This window comes from Ranitomeya imitator, chromosome 6, assembly GCF_032444005.1.
Source record: "Ranitomeya imitator isolate aRanImi1 chromosome 6, aRanImi1.pri, whole genome shotgun sequence".
Lineage (NCBI taxonomy): Eukaryota > Metazoa > Chordata > Amphibia > Anura > Dendrobatidae > Ranitomeya > Ranitomeya imitator.
The window spans coordinates 39,401,782-39,420,520 of record NC_091287.1 but is presented as its reverse complement, the minus strand read 5'-3'; the positions used below and the strand labels follow the sequence as shown (position 1 = coordinate 39,420,520).

The following is an 18,739-nucleotide window of genomic DNA, read 5'->3' as shown; positions in this document are numbered from 1 at the left end:
GGCAGTGACGCAGGACGAGTGCAGCAGTGGCACAAGGCTGGCACAATAGTGGCATGAGGTAGGCACAGCAGAGACTCTGGGCAGGTAAGGCTGAGACACAGGGAAGGAACAGCAAAGACACCAGGCAGGCACGGGAGATGCACAGGACTGGAAATGGCAGGGACACCAGGCAGGCACGACGGGGACCCAAGGCAGGCACGGGAGAGGCACAGGACTGGAATGGCAGGAACACTAGGCAGGCACGGGAGAGTCACAGGACTGGAACGGCACGGACACCAGGCAAGCACGGGAGAGGCACAGGACTGGAACGGCAGGGACACTAGGCAGACACGGCTGGGACTCAGGGCTGACACGAGAGACTCAGGACAAGCACGGGAGAGGAACAGGACTCGAACAGAAGAGACAAAGAGGGACCTGAGGAAGAAGAGAACGCAGGTAAGATATGTGAAGCGATACCCTAAGAAGCACAGGCGTCTTACTTAGGAAGATGCCAGCAAGAAATACCTGATGGGCGCCGCCATATTGGGAGGAGCCATCAGGTCGCGACCTCCCAGGAAGCCCAGCGTCAGAGGAGACGCGTCTGCGCATGCATGGGGATAGAACGCGCCAACACCCGGAGAAGACAGAAGAGGAGTGGCGAGGGACCACGTTGGGAGCGCGCCGAGGGATGGAAGAAGGCAGGTAAGTATCCGGGGACGTGACAGTACCCCCCTTCTTACTCCCCCTCTCTTTAGTGCTAGAGAGAAATCTCTTCATGATAAGAGGAGCATTGATGTTCTCCCGAGGCTCCCACGATCTCTCCTCAGGACCGAATCCCTCCCAATCAATCAAAAAAAAGTTCTCCTCCTAAGGCCGGCTTCACACTCAGCGTATGAAAATACGGTCCGTATATTACGGCCGTAATACGCTGAAATGTCCCGAAAATAGTGGTCCGTAGCTCCTCCGTAGGCAGGGTGTGTCAGCGTTTTTTGCGCATGGCATCCTCCGTATGTAATCCGTATGGCATCCGTACTGCGTGGTTTTCTCGCAGGCTTGCAAAACCAACATACCGCTATAGAAATGATCCATGTGTCCCAAAAAGAAAAAAAAAAAAAAAAAAAAAAAAATATATATATATATATATATATATATATATATATATACTATATATATATACAGTGGGGCAAAAAAGTATTTAGTCAGTCAGCAATAGTGCAAGTTCCACCACTTAAAAAGATGAGAGGCGTCTGTAATTTACATCATAGGTAGACCTCAACTATGGGAGACAAACTGAGAAAAAAAAATCCAGAAAATCACATTGTCTGTTTTTTTAACATTTTATTTGCATATTATGGTGGAAAATAAGTATTTGGTCAGAAACAAACAATCAAGATTTCTGGCTCTCACAGACCTGTAACTTCTTCTTTAAGAGTCTCCTCTTTCCTCCACTCATTACCTGTAGTAATGGCACCTGTTTAAACTTGTTATCAGTATAAAAAGACACCTGTGCACACCCTCAAACAGTCTGACTCCAAACTCCACTATGGTGAAGAACACAGAGCTGTCAAAGGACACCAGAAACAAAATTGTAGCCCTGCACCAGGCTGGGAAGACTGAATCTGCAATAGCCAACCAGCTTGGAGTGAAGAAATCAACATTGGGAGCAATAATTAGAAAATGGAAGACATACAAGACCACTGATAATCTCCCTCGATCTGGGGCTCCACGCAAAATCCCACCCCGTGGGGTCAGAATGATCACAAGAACGGTGAGCAAAAATCCCAGAACCACGCGGGGGGACCTAGTGAATGAACTGCAGAGAGCTGGGACCAATGTAACAAGGCCTACCATAAGTAACACACTACGCCACCATGGATTCAGATCCTGCAGTGCCAGACGTGTCCCACTGCTTAAGCCAGTACATGTCCGGGCCCGTCTGACGTTTGCTAGAGAGCATTTGGATGATCCAGAGGAGTTTTGGGAGAATGTCCTATGGTCTGATGAAACCAAACTGGAACTGTTTGGTAGAAACACAACTTGTCGTGTTTGGAGGAAAAAGAATACTGAGTTGCATCCATCAAACACCATACCTACTGTAAAGCATGGTGGTGGAAACATCATGCTTTGGGGCTGTTTCTCTGCAAAGGGGCCAGGACGACTGATCCGGGTACATGAAAGAATGAATGGGGCCATGCATCGTGAGATTTTGAGTGCAAACCTCCTTCCATCAGCAAGGGCATTGAAGATGAAACGTGGCTGGGTCTTTCAACATGACAATGATCCAAAGCACACCGCCAGGGCAACGAAGGAGTGGCTTCGTAAGAAGCATTTCAAGGTCCTGGAGTGGCCTAGCCAGTCTCCAGATCTCAACCCTATAGAAAACCTTTGGAGGGAGTTGAAAGTCCGTGTTGCCAAGCGAAAAGCCAAAAACATCACTGCTCTAGAGGAGATCTGCATGGAGGAATGGGCCAACATACCAACAACAGTGTGTGGCAACCTTGCGAAGCCTTTCAGAAAACGTTTGACCTCTGTCATTGCCAACAAAGGATATATTACAAAGTATTGAGATTAAATTTTGTTTCTGACCAAATACTTATTTTCCACCATAATATGCAAATAAATTGTTAAAAAAACAGACAATGTGATTTTCTGGATTTTTTTTTCTCAGTTTGTCTCCCATAGTTGAGGTCTACCTATGATGTAAATTACAGACGCCTCTCATCTTTTTAAGTGGTGGAACTTGCACTATTGCTGACTGACTAAATACTTTTTTGCCCCACTGTATATATATATATATATATATGTCAGTAGACACATATATGTATATATATTAATATTTATTCCAGCGCTATACAGCTTGAAAGCCGGTAATTCAATTACCGGCTTTTTCTTTCTCCTTCCTAAAACCCGACATGATTTGAGACATGGTTTACATACAGTAAACCATGTCTTCTCTCCATTTTTTTTGCAGATTCCACACTACTAATGTCAGTAGTGTGTATCTGCAAAATGTGGCCGTTCTAGCACTTAAAATAAAGGGTTAAATGGCGGAAAAAATTGGCGTGGGCTCCCGCGCAATTTTCTCCGCCAGAGTAGTAAAGCCAGTGACTGAGGGCAGATATTAATAGCCTGGAGAGGGTCCATGGTTATTGGCCCCCCCCGGCTACAAATATCTGCCCCCAGCCACCCCAGAAAAGGCACATCTGGAAGATGCGCCTATTCTGGCACTTGGCCACTCTCTTCCCATTCCCGTGTAGCAGTGGGATATGGGGTAATGAAGGGTTAATGTCACCTTGCTATTGTAAGGTGACATTAAGCCTAATTAATAATGGAGAGGCGTCAATTTTGACACCTATCCATTATTAATCCAATTGTAGTAAAGGGTTAAATAAAAGACAAACACGTTATTTAAAATTATTTTAATGAAATAAAAACAATGGTTGTTGGAGTATTTTATTCTACGCCCAATCCAGTCACTGAAGACCCTCGTTCTGTGAACGAAAAAACATAATAAACCAACAATATACTTACCCTCCGCAGATCTGTAACGTCCAACGATGTAAATCCTTCTGACGGGGTTAAAACATTTTGCAGCAAGGAGCTTTGCTAATGCAATGCTACTCCTCGCTGCAAAACCCCGGGGAATGAGTCTAAATATAGATCAATGAGCTATATTTAGCTTCATTTGCGGTGAGGCGCCCTCTGCTGGATGTTCATAGATCGTGGGAACTTACCTAGAAAGCCTGGGAGCTTTGTAGGTAAGTTCCCACGATCTATGAACCACATCCAGCAGAGGGCGCCTCACCGCAAATGAAGCTAAATATAGCTCATTGATCTATATTTAGACTCATTCCCCGGGGTTTTGCAGCGAGGAGTAGCATTGCATTAGCAAAGCTCCTTGCTGCAAAATGTTTTAACCCCTTCAGAAGGATTTACATCGTTGGACGTTACAGATCTGCGGAGGGTAAGTATATTGTTGGTTTATTATGTTTTTTCGTTCACAGAACGAGGGTCTTCAGTGACTGGATTGGGCGTAGAATAAAATACTCCAACAACCATTGTTTTTATTTCATTAAAATAATTTTAAATAATGTGTTTGTCTTTTATTTAACCCTTTACTACAATTGGATTAATAATGGATAGGTGTCAAAATTGACGCCTCTCCATTATTAATCAGGCTTAATGTCACCTTACAATAGCAAGGTGACATTAACCCTTCATTACCCCATATCCCACCGCTACACGGGAATGGGAAGAGAGTGGCCAAGTGCCAGAATAGGCGCATCTTCCAGATGTGCCTTTTCTGGGGTGGCTGGGGGCAGATATTTGTAGCCAGGGGGGGCCAATAACCATAGACCCTCTCCAGGCTATTAATATCTGCCCTCAGTCACTGGCTTTACTACTCTGGCGGAGAAAATTGCGCGGGAGCCCACGCCAATTTTTTCCGCCATTTAACCCTTTATTTTAAGAGCTAGAACGGCCAAATTTTGCAGATACACACTACTGACATTAGTAGTGTGGAATCTGCAAAAAAAATGGAGAGAAGACATGGTTTACTGTATGTAAACCATGTCTCAAATCATGTCGGGTTTTAGGAAGGAGAAAGAAAAAGACGGTAATTGAATTACCGGCTTTCAAGCTGTATAGCGCTGGAAAAAATATTAATATATATACATATATGTGTCTCACTGACATATATATATATATATATATATATATATATATATATACCTATTCTATGTGTACACATTTATTCTACCTATTCTACTGTAAGCTGTCAGTGTGATTTTACTGTACACCGCACTGAATTGCCGGCTTTTCTCTCTAACAGCGCTGCGTATTTCTCGCAAGTCACACTGCTTGTCCGTGTGTAATCCGTATTTTTCACGCTTCCATAGACTTTCATTGGCGTATTTCTTGCGCAGTACGGTGACAAACGCAGCATGCTGCGATTTTGTACGGCCGTAGAAAGCCGTATAATACTGAGCAGTATAATACGGCAGATAGGAGCAGAGGCATAGAGAATAATTGTGCCGTATTTTTTGCGAGTTTTACGGACGTAGTTTCTGCGTTCTTACGTCCGTAAAACTCGCAAGTGTGAAGCCGGCCTAACGGTCTTTTTGGCAAGAATATCCTTTACATTAAAGACACCATCAGAAGCACTGGGCTGAGGAGAAAGAGAGGGAGAAGAGTGAAAACAATTAAAGACTGCGGGTTTGAGAAGTGATACATGGAAAGCATTAGGAATTTGTAGCGAAGCAGGTAATCTCAATTTGCAGGATACATCATTGATACGACTTAAGACCTGAAAGGGACCGATGTAACGAGGACCTAATTTGTGAGAGGGAATCTTAAGTTTGATATGACGTGAAGAAAGCCAAACCTTATCCCCGAGACAATATGGAGGAGCGTCCAGGCGTTTCTTATCGGCATACTTTTTCATTCTGCAACTAGCTTTTTCAAGAGCCTCTTTAGTCTCTTTCCAGACTTTAGAGAATTCCAAGGACAAGAAGTCCACCGCTGGCACATCCGACGTGAGAGAAAAAGGAAGAGGAACACTAGGTTGATCTTCATTAATCCGCAAAGAGCTTTCCAAAAGCGGGTGGTGAATTGGACCCCTCGGTCAGACACAATATGTTGTGGGAAGCCATGAAGCCGGAAGACATGGTGTAAAAAGATTCTTGCCAACTCAGGAACGGAAGGCAGTCCAGGTAGCGGAACAAAGTGGGCCATCTTGGAGAATCGAGAACGAGGCAAATCGGTAATGAAGTCCATAGCAATATGGCTCCAAGGGACAGAAGGCACAGGTAGTGGATGCAGAAGTCCGTAGTCCATAGATGTCTGGGGACTTTGTTCTTGACACAGGAAGTACAAGAAGCAATGAACTCCAAGACGTCCAGACGAAGAGACGGCCACCAATAATGGCGAGAGATAAGAGAGTGTGTCTTCTTGACTCCAACATGACCTGTGATCTCGGAAGAATGTCCCCAACGCAAAACTCTCTCTATGCCTTGATCCAGGACTAATGTCTTGCCAGGTGGTGGAGAGATCACTCTCAGGGGGGCTATAGTGATGGCCCTAGCTGTGTCAATATATGTGCCGGGCTTTCCACAACGTCTATAGGCAAAAAAGATCTGGAAAGCGCATCCGTCTTGACGTTCTTATTGCCGGGTCAAAAATGAAGTTCAATGTCAAACCGTCCGAAGAACAGAAACCACCTGGCTTGCCGAGGATTGAGCCTTTGGGCAGATTGAAGATATGCTAAATTCTTCTGATCGGTGTATATGATGAAAGGATGAACGGCTACTTCAAGAAGATAGCGCCATTCCTCTAAGGCTAACTTGATAGCTAGTAATTCCTTGTCCCCAATGGAATAATTCCGTTCAGGGAGGTAAAAGCTTTGGAGAAGAAATAAGTGGTTAGAGGAAGCTCTTTGTAAAAGAACGGCACCAGCTCCGACGGATGATGAATCGACATCGAGGATAAATGGCCTATTCACATCTGGGTGATGAAGCACAGGAGCAGCTGCATACCTTTGCTTCAGAGTCTGGAATGCATCTTCAGCTTCAGAGGTCCAACGATTGGAACTAACTCCTTTGCGAACCAGAGCAGAAACTGGCTTGGCAATCGAAGAAAATGTGTGGGATGAACTGTCTATAATAATTGGCGAAGCCAAGACAATGTTGAATTGCTTTTATTCCAAGAGGACGAGGCCAGTTGAGAACAGCAGATACCTTCTCTGGATCCATCTCCAGCGAGACTTTCGAGACAATCAAACCAAGGAAGGGCAGAGAGGACTGCTTGAAGAAGCATTTTTTGATCTTGGCAAAAAGGTGATTCTCCCTTAGGCGTTGCAAAACTTGATGACTGTCTCGTCTATGAGCAGAGAGATTAGGAGAAAAGATGAGAATGTCGTCTAGATAGACCATGACACTGGAGTAGAGGAGATCCCACAATACGTCGCTTACGAACTCTTGGAATACCGCAGGAGCATTGCAGAGGCCAAATGGCATAACTAAATACTCGTAGTGACCATCATGAGTGTTGAATGCGGTCTTCCACTCATCCCCAGCATGAATTCGAATGAGATTATAAGATCCATGCAGATCAAGTTTGGTAAATATTTGCGCTCCCCTCAAGCGATGAGTGGCAGCGGGTATTTGAACTTCACCGTAATGTTGTTTAGGCCTCTGTAATCAATACAAGGACGGAGAGAACCATCCTTTTTCTTTGCGAAGAAGAAGCCTGCTCCAGCAGGAGAAGAGGATTTCCGAATGAAACCCTTGGCAAGATTGTCTTGTATATACTCCGACATGGCTTGCGTCTCCATAGGTGAGAGGGGGTAGATTCTTCCTCTAGAAGGAATAGCTCCAGGAATGAGATCATTGGGGCAGTCGTAGAGTCGATACGGAGGAAAACTCTCAGCTTCCCTCTTGTCAAAAACATCCGAGAAAGAACTATAGACGCTGGGCAGTCCGGAAGGGAAAGAAGAAGAAGAAGAATCTACTGGACGCACCGGCAGCAGACAACTTCCCCGGCAGATCTCTCCCCAGCACAAAATATTACCATTGTGCCAATCTAAAGAGGGCTCATGGGTCCGCAACCATGGAAGACCAAGGAGAACCGGATGAGAGAGTCTGGCAAAAACGTAAAATCCTACTTGAAGCTCCACCTCATGTGTAACTAGGGTAATGGTCTCCTGTAAGGGTTTACCATCTACGGATGCGAGAATTCGGGGATTTTCTAAGGTTCTCACAGGAACAAATTAATGACCTCCTCAAGCCTAATAAAATTCCCCGCAGCACCCGAATCTAAGGGGTAGAGAGGTATCACATACACCTAGGGAGGCCTCTTTTACCTGACCTAGGCGGAGAAGTTTTCCGGATGCACTGGACAAGCTCGCAGCAGATGGGAGGCACTTCCACAGTAAAAGCAAAGACCCTGAGTACTTCTCTCCTTACGACGCTGTTCCGACATCCTGAGACGATCAACTTGCATTGGACGTGCTGGATCTAGGACTGGATGCTCTACTAGAGAAGAAGGATAAGGGCGAAGAAGTCTTCTCTCTCTGGCACGCTCCTGGAAATGAAAATCAATATGGGTAGCCCGGGAAATCAAAACCTCCAAGACAGTTTGGGTGTCCCGACCTGCTAGTTCGTCCTTTATACAACCGGAGAGGCCCCACCAGAAGGCACCCACCAAAGCCTCATTATTCCAGCCTAAATCAGAAGACAAAGTACGAAACTGAATTGCATACTGACCTACAGTTAGAGACCCTTGGTGGAGATTAAAGAGAGCCTCAGTAGTAGAGGCCAAACGCCCCGGTTTGTCGAAAACTCGACGAAAAGTCTCCAAGAATTCAGAAAATTGGGAGACTACGAGATCGTCTCACTCCCAAAGAGGATTAACCCATGCCAAGGTGTCCCCCTCCAGATGGGAAATCAAAAAGGCTACTTTTGCCCGATCAGTGGGATATTGCAGGGGCAAAAGTTCAAAATGAAGGCGGCATTGATTAAGAAAACCCTGACACAGTTTGGGATCGCCACTGTACCGAGGTGGCTTAGCCAAATGGGGAGGAGGGTGGGAAGCGGAAGCTGAGGCAGATATAGAAGTGGCCGACTGCAAAGAGAGCAACCGGTCGTCCACCGAAGTCATAGAGCTAAGAATAAGGGCCTGGGTGTCTCGCTGCTGAGCCAACTCCTGCTGTAGACCTGCTACCTGAGAAGCATTCCTAGGATCCGTAGACTGAAGAGAGGACAGACGGGTGTCCATAGTTTTCATGAAGGACATAATACGGGTCTGATTTCCCGGTAAATGACCAGCTCTTTTTGAGCGGCAGAAGCTCCAGCGTGGTCCATGGCCTGTGCTTACTATTAGGATTCAGGGATTAGCCGAGAGTGGACCCTATGCGTCGTCGCTCTAGAGCCCGCGAGGGTGAGCGGACCAGATTGAACCACCCCCTATACAGGGAGCATTAGGAGCAGGCCCAAGGGGATGGAGACACAACTGCTAGAGCCAAAGGGGCGACTACAGAGGACCGGAGGTAAAGGGAACTAGCTGAGAGAATTGGTAGGTGAGGCCTGAAGCCAGACCGGTAGGGTTGAGGCACAGGTGAGGCACAGCGGAGACACAGGGGAGATAAGGCAGTGATGCAGGACAAGTGCAGCAGTGGCACAAGGGTGGCACAATAGTGACACGCGATAGGCATAGCAGAGATTCTGGGCAGGTAAGGCTGAGACACAGGGCAGGAACGGCAAAGACACCAGGCAGGCACGGGAGAGGCACAGGACTGGAACGGCAGGAACACCAGGCAGGCACAACGGGGACCCAGGGCAGGCACAGGAGAGGCACAGGACTGGAACGGCAGGAACACCAGGCAGGCGCGGGAGAGTCACAGGACTGGAACGGCAGGGCCTGATGGGCACCGCCATATTGGGGAGGAACCATCAGGTCGCAACCTCCCAGGAAGCCCAGCGGCAGAGGAGACGCGACTGCGCTTGCACGGGGATAGGACGAGCTGACACCCGGAGAAGACAGAAGAGGAGCCGGCGAGGGACCACGTCGGGAGCGCGCCAAGGGATGAGAGAAGGTAGGTAAGTATCCGAGGATGTGACAGCGAGTGCTGACTGTACCCACTTCATGTTCTGCCCCGATGATGGAAACTGAGCGCCTACAGAGAGGATATACAGTAAGTAAATTTTTTCCTGGCAGGTTGCATTTCAACGCTATTTACCTACAGATTGACCCTATATCTGTATTGCATTTTTTGCACACGACAGGTTCCCTTTAACTGACAGATACTGTGGATATATCCTTGAACTAAACACTACATTTACAGTATTTAGCAAACTTGATTTTTTTAAAAAATGTTTTGCTTTTTTCACCCTCCGTTGTGATCTACGTCAATTGTGATCTGCCCTGGAGCTGTTTTACAGGCCTACAATAACCACAGGGTACATGGGAAATAGAAGGATTTTTAATTAAGAAAAAAAATATATTAAATAACTAACTCCCAAAATAGCATTGCTGCCTGTCCGACGTTCCCCCGGTTCTCAATTTAGTTACATTACGACAAACTGCACAAGCTGGGAATGACAAATTATGAAGTAGATCTCTACACTTTATCATACAACTACACTAAAGGGACCTGGCAAAGACAAAACTGTCTAAAAGTTACACTGGAAGCAAAAACAGTAAGATAGATAGATAGATAGATAATAGATAGATAGATAGATAGATAGATAGATAGATAGATAGATAGATAGATAGATAGATAGATAGATAGATTGATAATGGACAGATAGACAGATAATAATAGATACCGTAATTATTATTATCTGTCTATCTGTCCATTATCTAGCTATTATTTATTAACTATCTATTATCTATCTATTGTAATAGATAGATATGAGATCGATAGTAGATTGTTAATAGATAGATCATATATAGATAAATATGAGACACATAATAATAGATGGATACATAGATCAAGAGATAGATACGGTATATAAAAAGTAAGAAGAAAATCACATAATAAAAAAATAAATTACCGTAGTGGCAAATATTCGTGCAGATCCGGTATGAAACAAATTTTGAACTTTACTTTTTAACAAAGGTGGAAAACAAAACTTTCAATACCCCCCCCCCCCCAAAAAAAAAAAAAAAAAATGCTTCTTTTCTCTATTAGTGGAATTACAGAAAAATGTAACCTACTGTATTTGATGATTTACTCCACAGATCATCTTATAATAGGAGACCCTTCCAATAAGAAACCCCTTAAACTATAAAACTGGTTTATTAAAATCCTTTGGGGGAAACCCCATTGATACATGTCTGATTACAGTAATATCATAGTACCTGTCGGACGAAGCTATTTGAAGTAGTATCAGAAGACGTGCTGCCATCCGAGCCTTTGAACCGATTTTTCCGTCGTGCTCCTTTCCCATAAGTCTGAAAAATACACATACGTTGATTAGTTCTATAGACATTTCATTTTATATATTGCTATTTTAATGAAAAGAAAATTGTATAATGGAATTATTTATAGGAAAATGTGGTATAAATATTAGGTAAAAGAAAAGCAGCTTTGTTTTTATAATCCAGTATCTAAAAATATCTATAATGGCAGAAAACATTACAGAGATATTCTACTTTTTTAAAAAAAAAATGGCACCCAAGCGAAAGCACCCAATTGGGTACACTTTGTCACGGTGGGATGGCTTTTACACTTTTTTTTTATCAAAATCAGTGTCTACTATCTACCCTATGTTATTTATATACACTATTGCTTTTTGCTTACTTACAGCAGGGAATATATTGACTTTGCTTCTTTCTTAGGTTTTGCCCGTTTAATGGCCAGTGTGAACATGCTCCTACATATTGTACATATACCAACTTATACTCCAGTTAATTTCTTTTCAGTTTTGCTTATGGAATATTTCCTGCAAATATACAGTATGTGAACATACACTATGGGTACTTTCAGCGCATTTCTTCAGTATAGTTCAGCAGCAGCGCTGTGCATAAGATTTTTACAAATCTCATGTATACGCTGCAAAGAATATCTGTAGACTTCACTGACTGCAGCTGACAATTTGAAATCTTTTGCATGTCAATTTATGTTGCCGATGTCATCGTAGAGTTCGCCCTTTAACCCTGCCGCGTTCTCAACGGGCTCCACTTCTTGATTTCATAGTTTGAGGGCCACAAAAACATGACCCATGTGCCACACTGTGACAGTCTTCCATAAGGAAGAGAGGCCTCAAACTGTCCCTGGAACTGGGACCCTAAAGGTACCGTCACACTAGACGATATCGCTAGCGATCCGTGACGTTGCAGCGTCCTCGCTAGCGATATCGTCCAGTGTGACAGGCAGCAGCGATCAGGCCCCTGCTGTGATGTCGCTGGTCGGGGAAGAAAGTCCAGAACTTTATTTGGTCGCTGGACTCCCCGTAGACATCGCTGAATCGGCGTGTGTGACACCGATTCAGCGATGTCTTCACTGGTAACCAGGGTAAACATCGGGTAACTAAGCGCAGGGCCGCGCTTAGTAACCCGATGTTTACCCTGGTTACCATCCTAAAAGTAAAAAAAACAAACACTACATACTTACCTACAGCCGTCTGTCCTCCATCGCTGTGCTCTGCTCTCCTCCTGCAGTGACTGTGAGCGTCGGTCAGCCGGAAAGCAGAGCGGTGACGTCACCGCTCTGGTTTCCGGCCGCTGTGCTCACACAGACAGTACAGGAGGAGTGCAGAGCACAGCGCTGGAGGACAGACGGCTGTAGGTAAGTATGTACTGTTTGTTTTTTTTACTTTTAGGATGGTAACCAGGGTAAACATCGGGTTACTAAGCGCGGCCCTGCGCTTAGTTACCCGATGTTTACCCTGGTTACCGGCATCGTTGGTCGCTGGAGAGCGGTCTGTGTGACAGCTCTCCAGCGAACAAACAGCGACGCTGCAGCGATCCGGATCGTTGTCGGTATCGCTGCAGCGTCGCTTAGTGTGACGGTACCTTAAGTATCACAGTCCTGAGGGTACTCTTGAAGGTAGAGAGGCCTGAGTCTCCGACCTTATTATGCTCCTGTTAACCCTGCCGTTTTCTCAATGAACTCTACTCTGGATTTCATAGTGGGAGGTCCATAAAGACATTACCCATGTGTCACACTGTGACAGTCTTCCATAAGGAAGGGGCCTCAAACTGTTCCTGGAACTGGGACCCTAAGTATCCCTGTCCTGGGGGTACTCTTGAACGTAGAGAGTCCTGAGTCTCTGACCTTAATATTCTCCTGTGAATCCTGCTGTTTTCTGAATTAACTCTGCTCTGGATTTCATCGTCGGAGATCCAGGAAGATATGCCCAATGTGTATGTACCCTTATTAGTCCAGAAATGTCTAATCATTTGTGTCAAATCCTGGCACGAGGGGGATTCATGATCAGTTTTCATATAATATAACAGACTTAGGCTCTAAGGACTATTGGACTCCAATATAATCAAAATCTATTGCACTGGCTGATAAACTATATATACCGGTAAGTATGTACATTATAAAAGTAAAATACATTATCCTTCCAAAAAGCAGCAAAAATGAAAAGCATTTCCCTGAAATCGCCTAGAAAATGTAAAACAAAAATCAGCAATCAATACTAAAGCACTGATGTGCTGTATTCTCACCAGTCAAGTGAAAATTAAATTCAGTTTCCGAGACAACCAATAAATATGGCTGCTATTACAGCACCCACAAGGTGTTATAAGGGGTCATGATTTCAGCTCCTGAATGGCAAATCAACCTGTTTAGTTATTTCAGGCTTAAAGTTTTAAAACTGAGTCATTTTTAGTTACTGCCAACCAGATATTCAAACATTTTTTTTTTCATTTCAAATCTTTTTTTAATTTCAGATTGCTGTTTTTTTAATTCTATTGCATAAGCTATTTTCAGTTTTTTTTTTGCAGACTGTAAGGTAACATGGTTGGCATGATGCACTACATGTATTCATGTCAGATTAACCCCTTAATGGAAAGATATTGAGCATGGAGTGTGTGACGCCCCAGTGTCCTGGTTGGGGGAGCTCTGAACCCAGATTAAGGATGAACTCCCCTATAAATACATTCTTGTCTGGAGGAAAGAGAGTTTTTTGAGTCAGTCTGTCAGAGGACAGAGAAGAGAGCAGTCTGACATTGAGTGTCGGAAGGACTGAAAGGGCCCTGTAGCCAGAGTTGCTACAGCTCCTAAAGAAAGAGAATTAAGAAGGAAAGGACAGCTTGTGGAAAGTGTGCAGGAGAAAAAAGGCACAGTATAGTGACACCTGGGGAGCAGAGCAGTGATTTGGCTACCTCCCTGGAGAGCACAGATATCGGTAGCCAGAAGACCGAGGTTGTGTCAGACTCTAGGAGGCACAGCAGAAACCGGCAGGACAGCTGGATTATAAATCAACTGTCCACTATTACCCAGGAGGCACAGTGGCACATAGAGCCCGGGTCATGATAGAGACCCAGTAAAAAGGCTTGAGTCACCTGTCATACGGGTTTGTGTCCTAACCTATATGGGAGGACAAAGAGAAACTGTGAGGACCTTATCAGAAGCCATAGGCAGTAAGGGACTACAACACCACTGCGCTTTGAGGAAGGCTTTCATCTCCACCTGGTAAAGGGGACTCTGGATTCGCTTCCAAGCCAGCTGGACCCTGCCTTTACCTGTGATCTGGTGCCCTGGACTGCAGTTGCCTGAAGCCTACAGTAAACCAGGTAAAGAGACTGCAAAATTGTGTCCTCATTCTTTACTGCACCATTCACCACCATCTTCCATCTACACACGGGAGCCCTGGGGACCTACTTCACCTCTGGGAAGTTAAACCATCTAGATGTCATACCATCACACCAGAGGACCCCCATAAGCAGCGTCGGTCCCTACTGACCGAATACCATAGGTGGCATCACGAACAAACTTTATTCAAAACCCCTTTAAAGACTTTCCCTTTAACATGGGCACCCAGGGCTACAGACAGGGTTGCCGCCACCATGACATCCCCCTGTGCGTACCGAACCCGGTATCGAATACCCCACAGCACTGGCAGGCGACTCAAGTGCCCCTTGGACATAGCAGCCTTTTGGTGGTCGTATGGTTGGCATAAGGAAGCAGGCATACACAGTAATCGGTTGAAGAACTATACATACAAGAAGACAACTAGGTTGATGGTTTTAACAGCCTAATACAAGGCAACTGATTTATATGAATAGAGGTCTACATTTGACATTTTCAATACTTGTACTTGTGACAGTTTGCGGTTTCATTTCATAACAGTCTGCTGGCACTTTTCTCAGCAGCATCTATACCACTGTATTCTACGGAGGTCTCTGTTATTCCAATCTGCTGGCACTTTCCTCAGCAGCACCTCCATCTCTGTATTCTACAGTTGTCTCTGTTATTACAATCTGCTGGCACTTTCCTCAGCAGCACCTTCATCACTATATTCTACAGAGGTCTCTGTTATTACAATCTGCTGGCACTTTTCACAAAACCAGGGATTCAAGCTTCAGGAGGCTAATTTGCATATTCCAGGTGCCTTCTGGGAGAAGCGAAGTCTCCCTAAGCTAGAAGATCGTTGGGTACAGCCGGGACCAGCTGCTTCGAAAGCATCACCAAACCAGGGATTCAAGCTTCAGGAGGCTAATTTGCATATTCCAGGTGCCTTCTGGGAGAAGCGAAGTCTCCCTAAGCTAGAAGATCGTTGGGTACAGCCGGGACCAGCTGCTTCGAAAGCATCACCAAACCAGGGATTCAAGCTTCAGGAGGCTAATTTGCATATTCCAGGTGCCTTCTGGGAGAAGCGAAGTCTCCCTAAGCTAGAAGATCGTTGGGTACAGCCGGGACCAGCTGCTTCGAAAGCATCACCAAACCAGGGATTCAAGCTTCAGGAGGCTAATTTGCATATTCCAGGTGCCTTCTGGGAGAAGCGAAGTCTCCCTAAGCTAGAAGATCGTTGGGTACAGCCGGGACCAGCTGCTTCGAAAGCATCACCAAACCAGGGATTCAAGCTTCAGGAGGCTAATTTGCATATTCCAGGTGCCTTCTGGGAGAAGCGAAGTCTCCCTAAGCTAGAAGATCGTTGGGTACAGCCGGGACCAGCTGCTTCGAAAGCATCACCAAACCAGGGATTCAAGCTTCAGGAGGCTAATTTGCATATTCCAGGTGCCTTCTGGGAGAAGCGAAGTCTCCCTAAGCTAGAAGATCGTTGGGTACAGCCGGGACCAGCTGCTTCGAAAGCATCACCAAACCAGGGATTCAAGCTTCAGGAGGCTAATTTGCATATTCCAGGTGCCTTCTGGGAGAAGCGAAGTCTCCCTAAGCTAGAAGATCGTTGGGTACAGCCGGGACCAGCTGCTTCGAAAGCATCACCAAACCAGGGATTCAAGCTTCAGGAGGCTAATTTGCATATTCCAGGTGCCTTCTGGGAGAAGCGAAGTCTCCCTAAGCTAGAAGATCGTTGGGTACAGCCGGGACCAGCTGCTTCGAAAGCATCACCAAACCAGGGATTCAAGCTTCAGGAGGCTAATTTGCATATTCCAGGTGCCTTCTGGGAGAAGCGAAGTCTCCCTAAGCTAGAAGATCGTTGGGTACAGCCGGGACCAGCTGCTTCGAAAGCATCACCAAACCAGGGATTCAAGCTTCAGGAGGCTAATTTGCATATTCCAGGTGCCTTCTGGGAGAAGCGAAGTCTCCCTAAGCTAGAAGATCGTTGGGTACAGCCGGGACCAGCTGCTTCGAAAGCATCACCAAACCAGGGATTCAAGCTTCAGGAGGCTAATTTGCATATTCCAGGTGCCTTCTGGGAGAAGCGAAGTCTCCCTAAGCTAGAAGATCGTTGGGTACAGCCGGGACCAGCTGCTTCGAAAGCATCACCAAACCAGGGATTCAAGCTTCAGGAGGCTAATTTGCATATTCCAGGTGCCTTCTGGGAGAAGCGAAGTCTCCCTAAGCTAGAAGATCGTTGGGTACAGCCGGGACCAGCTGCTTCGAAAGCATCACCAAACCAGGGATTCAAGCTTCAGGAGGCTAATTTGCATATTCCAGGTGCCTTCTGGGAGAAGCGAAGTCTCCCTAAGCTAGAAGATCGTTGGGTACAGCCGGGACCAGCTGCTTCGAAAGCATCACCAAACCAGGGATTCAAGCTTCAGGAGGCTAATTTGCATATTCCAGGTGCCTTCTGGGAGAAGCGAAGTCTCCCTAAGCTAGAAGATCGTTGGGTACAGCCGGGACCAGCTGCTTCGAAAGCATCACCAAACCAGGGATTCAAGCTTCAGGAGGCTAATTTGCATATTCCAGGTGCCTTCTGGGAGAAGCGAAGTCTCCCTAAGCTAGAAGATCGTTGGGTACAGCCGGGACCAGCTGCTTCGAAAGCATCACCAAACCAGGGATTCAAGCTTCAGGAGGCTAATTTGCATATTCCAGGTGCCTTCTGGGAGAAGCGAAGTCTCCCTAAGCTAGAAGATCGTTGGGTACAGCCGGGACCAGCTGCTTCGAAAGCATCACCAAACCAGGGATTCAAGCTTCAGGAGGCTAATTTGCATATTCCAGGTGCCTTCTGGGAGAAGCGAAGTCTCCCTAAGCTAGAAGATCGTTGGGTACAGCCGGGACCAGCTGCTTCGAAAGCATCACCAAACCAGGGATTCAAGCTTCAGGAGGCTAATTTGCATATTCCAGGTGCCTTCTGGGAGAAGCGAAGTCTCCCTAAGCTAGAAGATCGTTGGGTACAGCCGGGACCAGCTGCTTCGAAAGCATCACCAAACCAGGGATTCAAGCTTCAGGAGGCTAATTTGCATATTCCAGGTGCCTTCTGGGAGAAGCGAAGTCTCCCTAAGCTAGAAGATCGTTGGGTACAGCCGGGACCAGCTGCTTCGAAAGCATCACCAAACCAGGGATTCAAGCTTCAGGAGGCTAATTTGCATATTCCAGGTGCCTTCTGGGAGAAGCGAAGTCTCCCTAAGCTAGAAGATCGTTGGGTACAGCCGGGACCAGCTGCTTCGAAAGCATCACCAAACCAGGGATTCAAGCTTCAGGAGGCTAATTTGCATATTCCAGGTGCCTTCTGGGAGAAGCGAAGTCTCCCTAAGCTAGAAGATCGTTGGGTACAGCCGGGACCAGCTGCTTCGAAAGCATCACCAAACCAGGGATTCAAGCTTCAGGAGGCTAATTTGCATATTCCAGGTGCCTTCTGGGAGAAGCGAAGTCTCCCTAAGCTAGAAGATCGTTGGGTACAGCCGGGACCAGCTGCTTCGAAAGCATCACCAAACCAGGGATTCAAGCTTCAGGAGGCTAATTTGCATATTCCAGGTGCCTTCTGGGAGAAGCGAAGTCTCCCTAAGCTAGAAGATCGTTGGGTACAGCCGGGACCAGCTGCTTCGAAAGCATCACCAAACCAGGGATGCAAGCTTCAGGAGGCTAATTTGCATATTCCAGGTGCCTTCTGGGAGAAGCGAAGTCTCCCTAAGCTAGAAGATCGTTGGGTACAGCCGGGACCAGCTGCTTCGAAAGCATCACCAAACCAGGGATTCAAGCTTCAGGAGGCTAATTTGCATATTCCAGGTGCCTTCTGGGAGAAGCGAAGTCTCCCTAAGCTAGAAGATCGTTGGGTACAGCCGGGACCAGCTGCTTCGAAAGCATCACCAAACCAGGGATTCAAGCTTCAGGAGGCTAATTTGCATATTCCAGGTGCCTTCTGGGAGAAGCGAAGTCTCCCTAAGCTAGAAGATCGTTGGGTACAGCCGGGACCAGCTGCTTCGAAAGCATCACCAAACCAGGGATTCAAGCTTCAGGAGGCTAATTTGCATATTCCAGGTGCCTTCTGGGAGAAGCGAAGTCTCCCTAAGCTAGAAGATCGTTATTAGATAAACCATTATTTCTTATTTTTAGTGACTCTATAGCGACAGGGTCTGTTCCGCAGGACTGGCGCATAGCAAATGTGGTGCCAATATTCAAAAAGGGCTCTAAAAGTGAACCTGGAAATTATAGGCCAGTAAGTCTAACCTCTATTGTTGGTAAAATATTTGAAGGGTTTCTGAGGGATGTTATTCTGGATTATCTCAATGAGAATAACTGTTTAACTCCATATCAGCATGGGTTTATGAGAAATCGCTCCTGTCAAACCAATCTAATCAGTTTTTATGAAGAGGTAAGCTATAGACTGGACCACGGTGAGTCATTGGACGTGGTATATCTCGATTTTTCCAAAGCGTTTGATACCGTGTCGCACAAGAGGTTGGT

General features: G+C 45.9%; 1 protein-coding gene across 2 annotated transcripts in view; it reads right to left on the bottom strand.

Moving 5' to 3' along the window:
* CACNB2 (calcium voltage-gated channel auxiliary subunit beta 2) overlaps positions 1 to 18,739 on the bottom strand; it is a 345,405-nt gene that overhangs the window by 265,297 nt on the left and 61,369 nt on the right. For both annotated transcript variants that reach the window (XM_069729519.1, XM_069729517.1), the window contains exon 2: positions 10,837 to 10,929. In XM_069729519.1, coding sequence (XP_069585620.1) covers positions 10,837 to 10,929 — 93 coding nt within the window. The remainder of the gene's footprint in view (positions 1 to 10,836; positions 10,930 to 18,739) is intronic.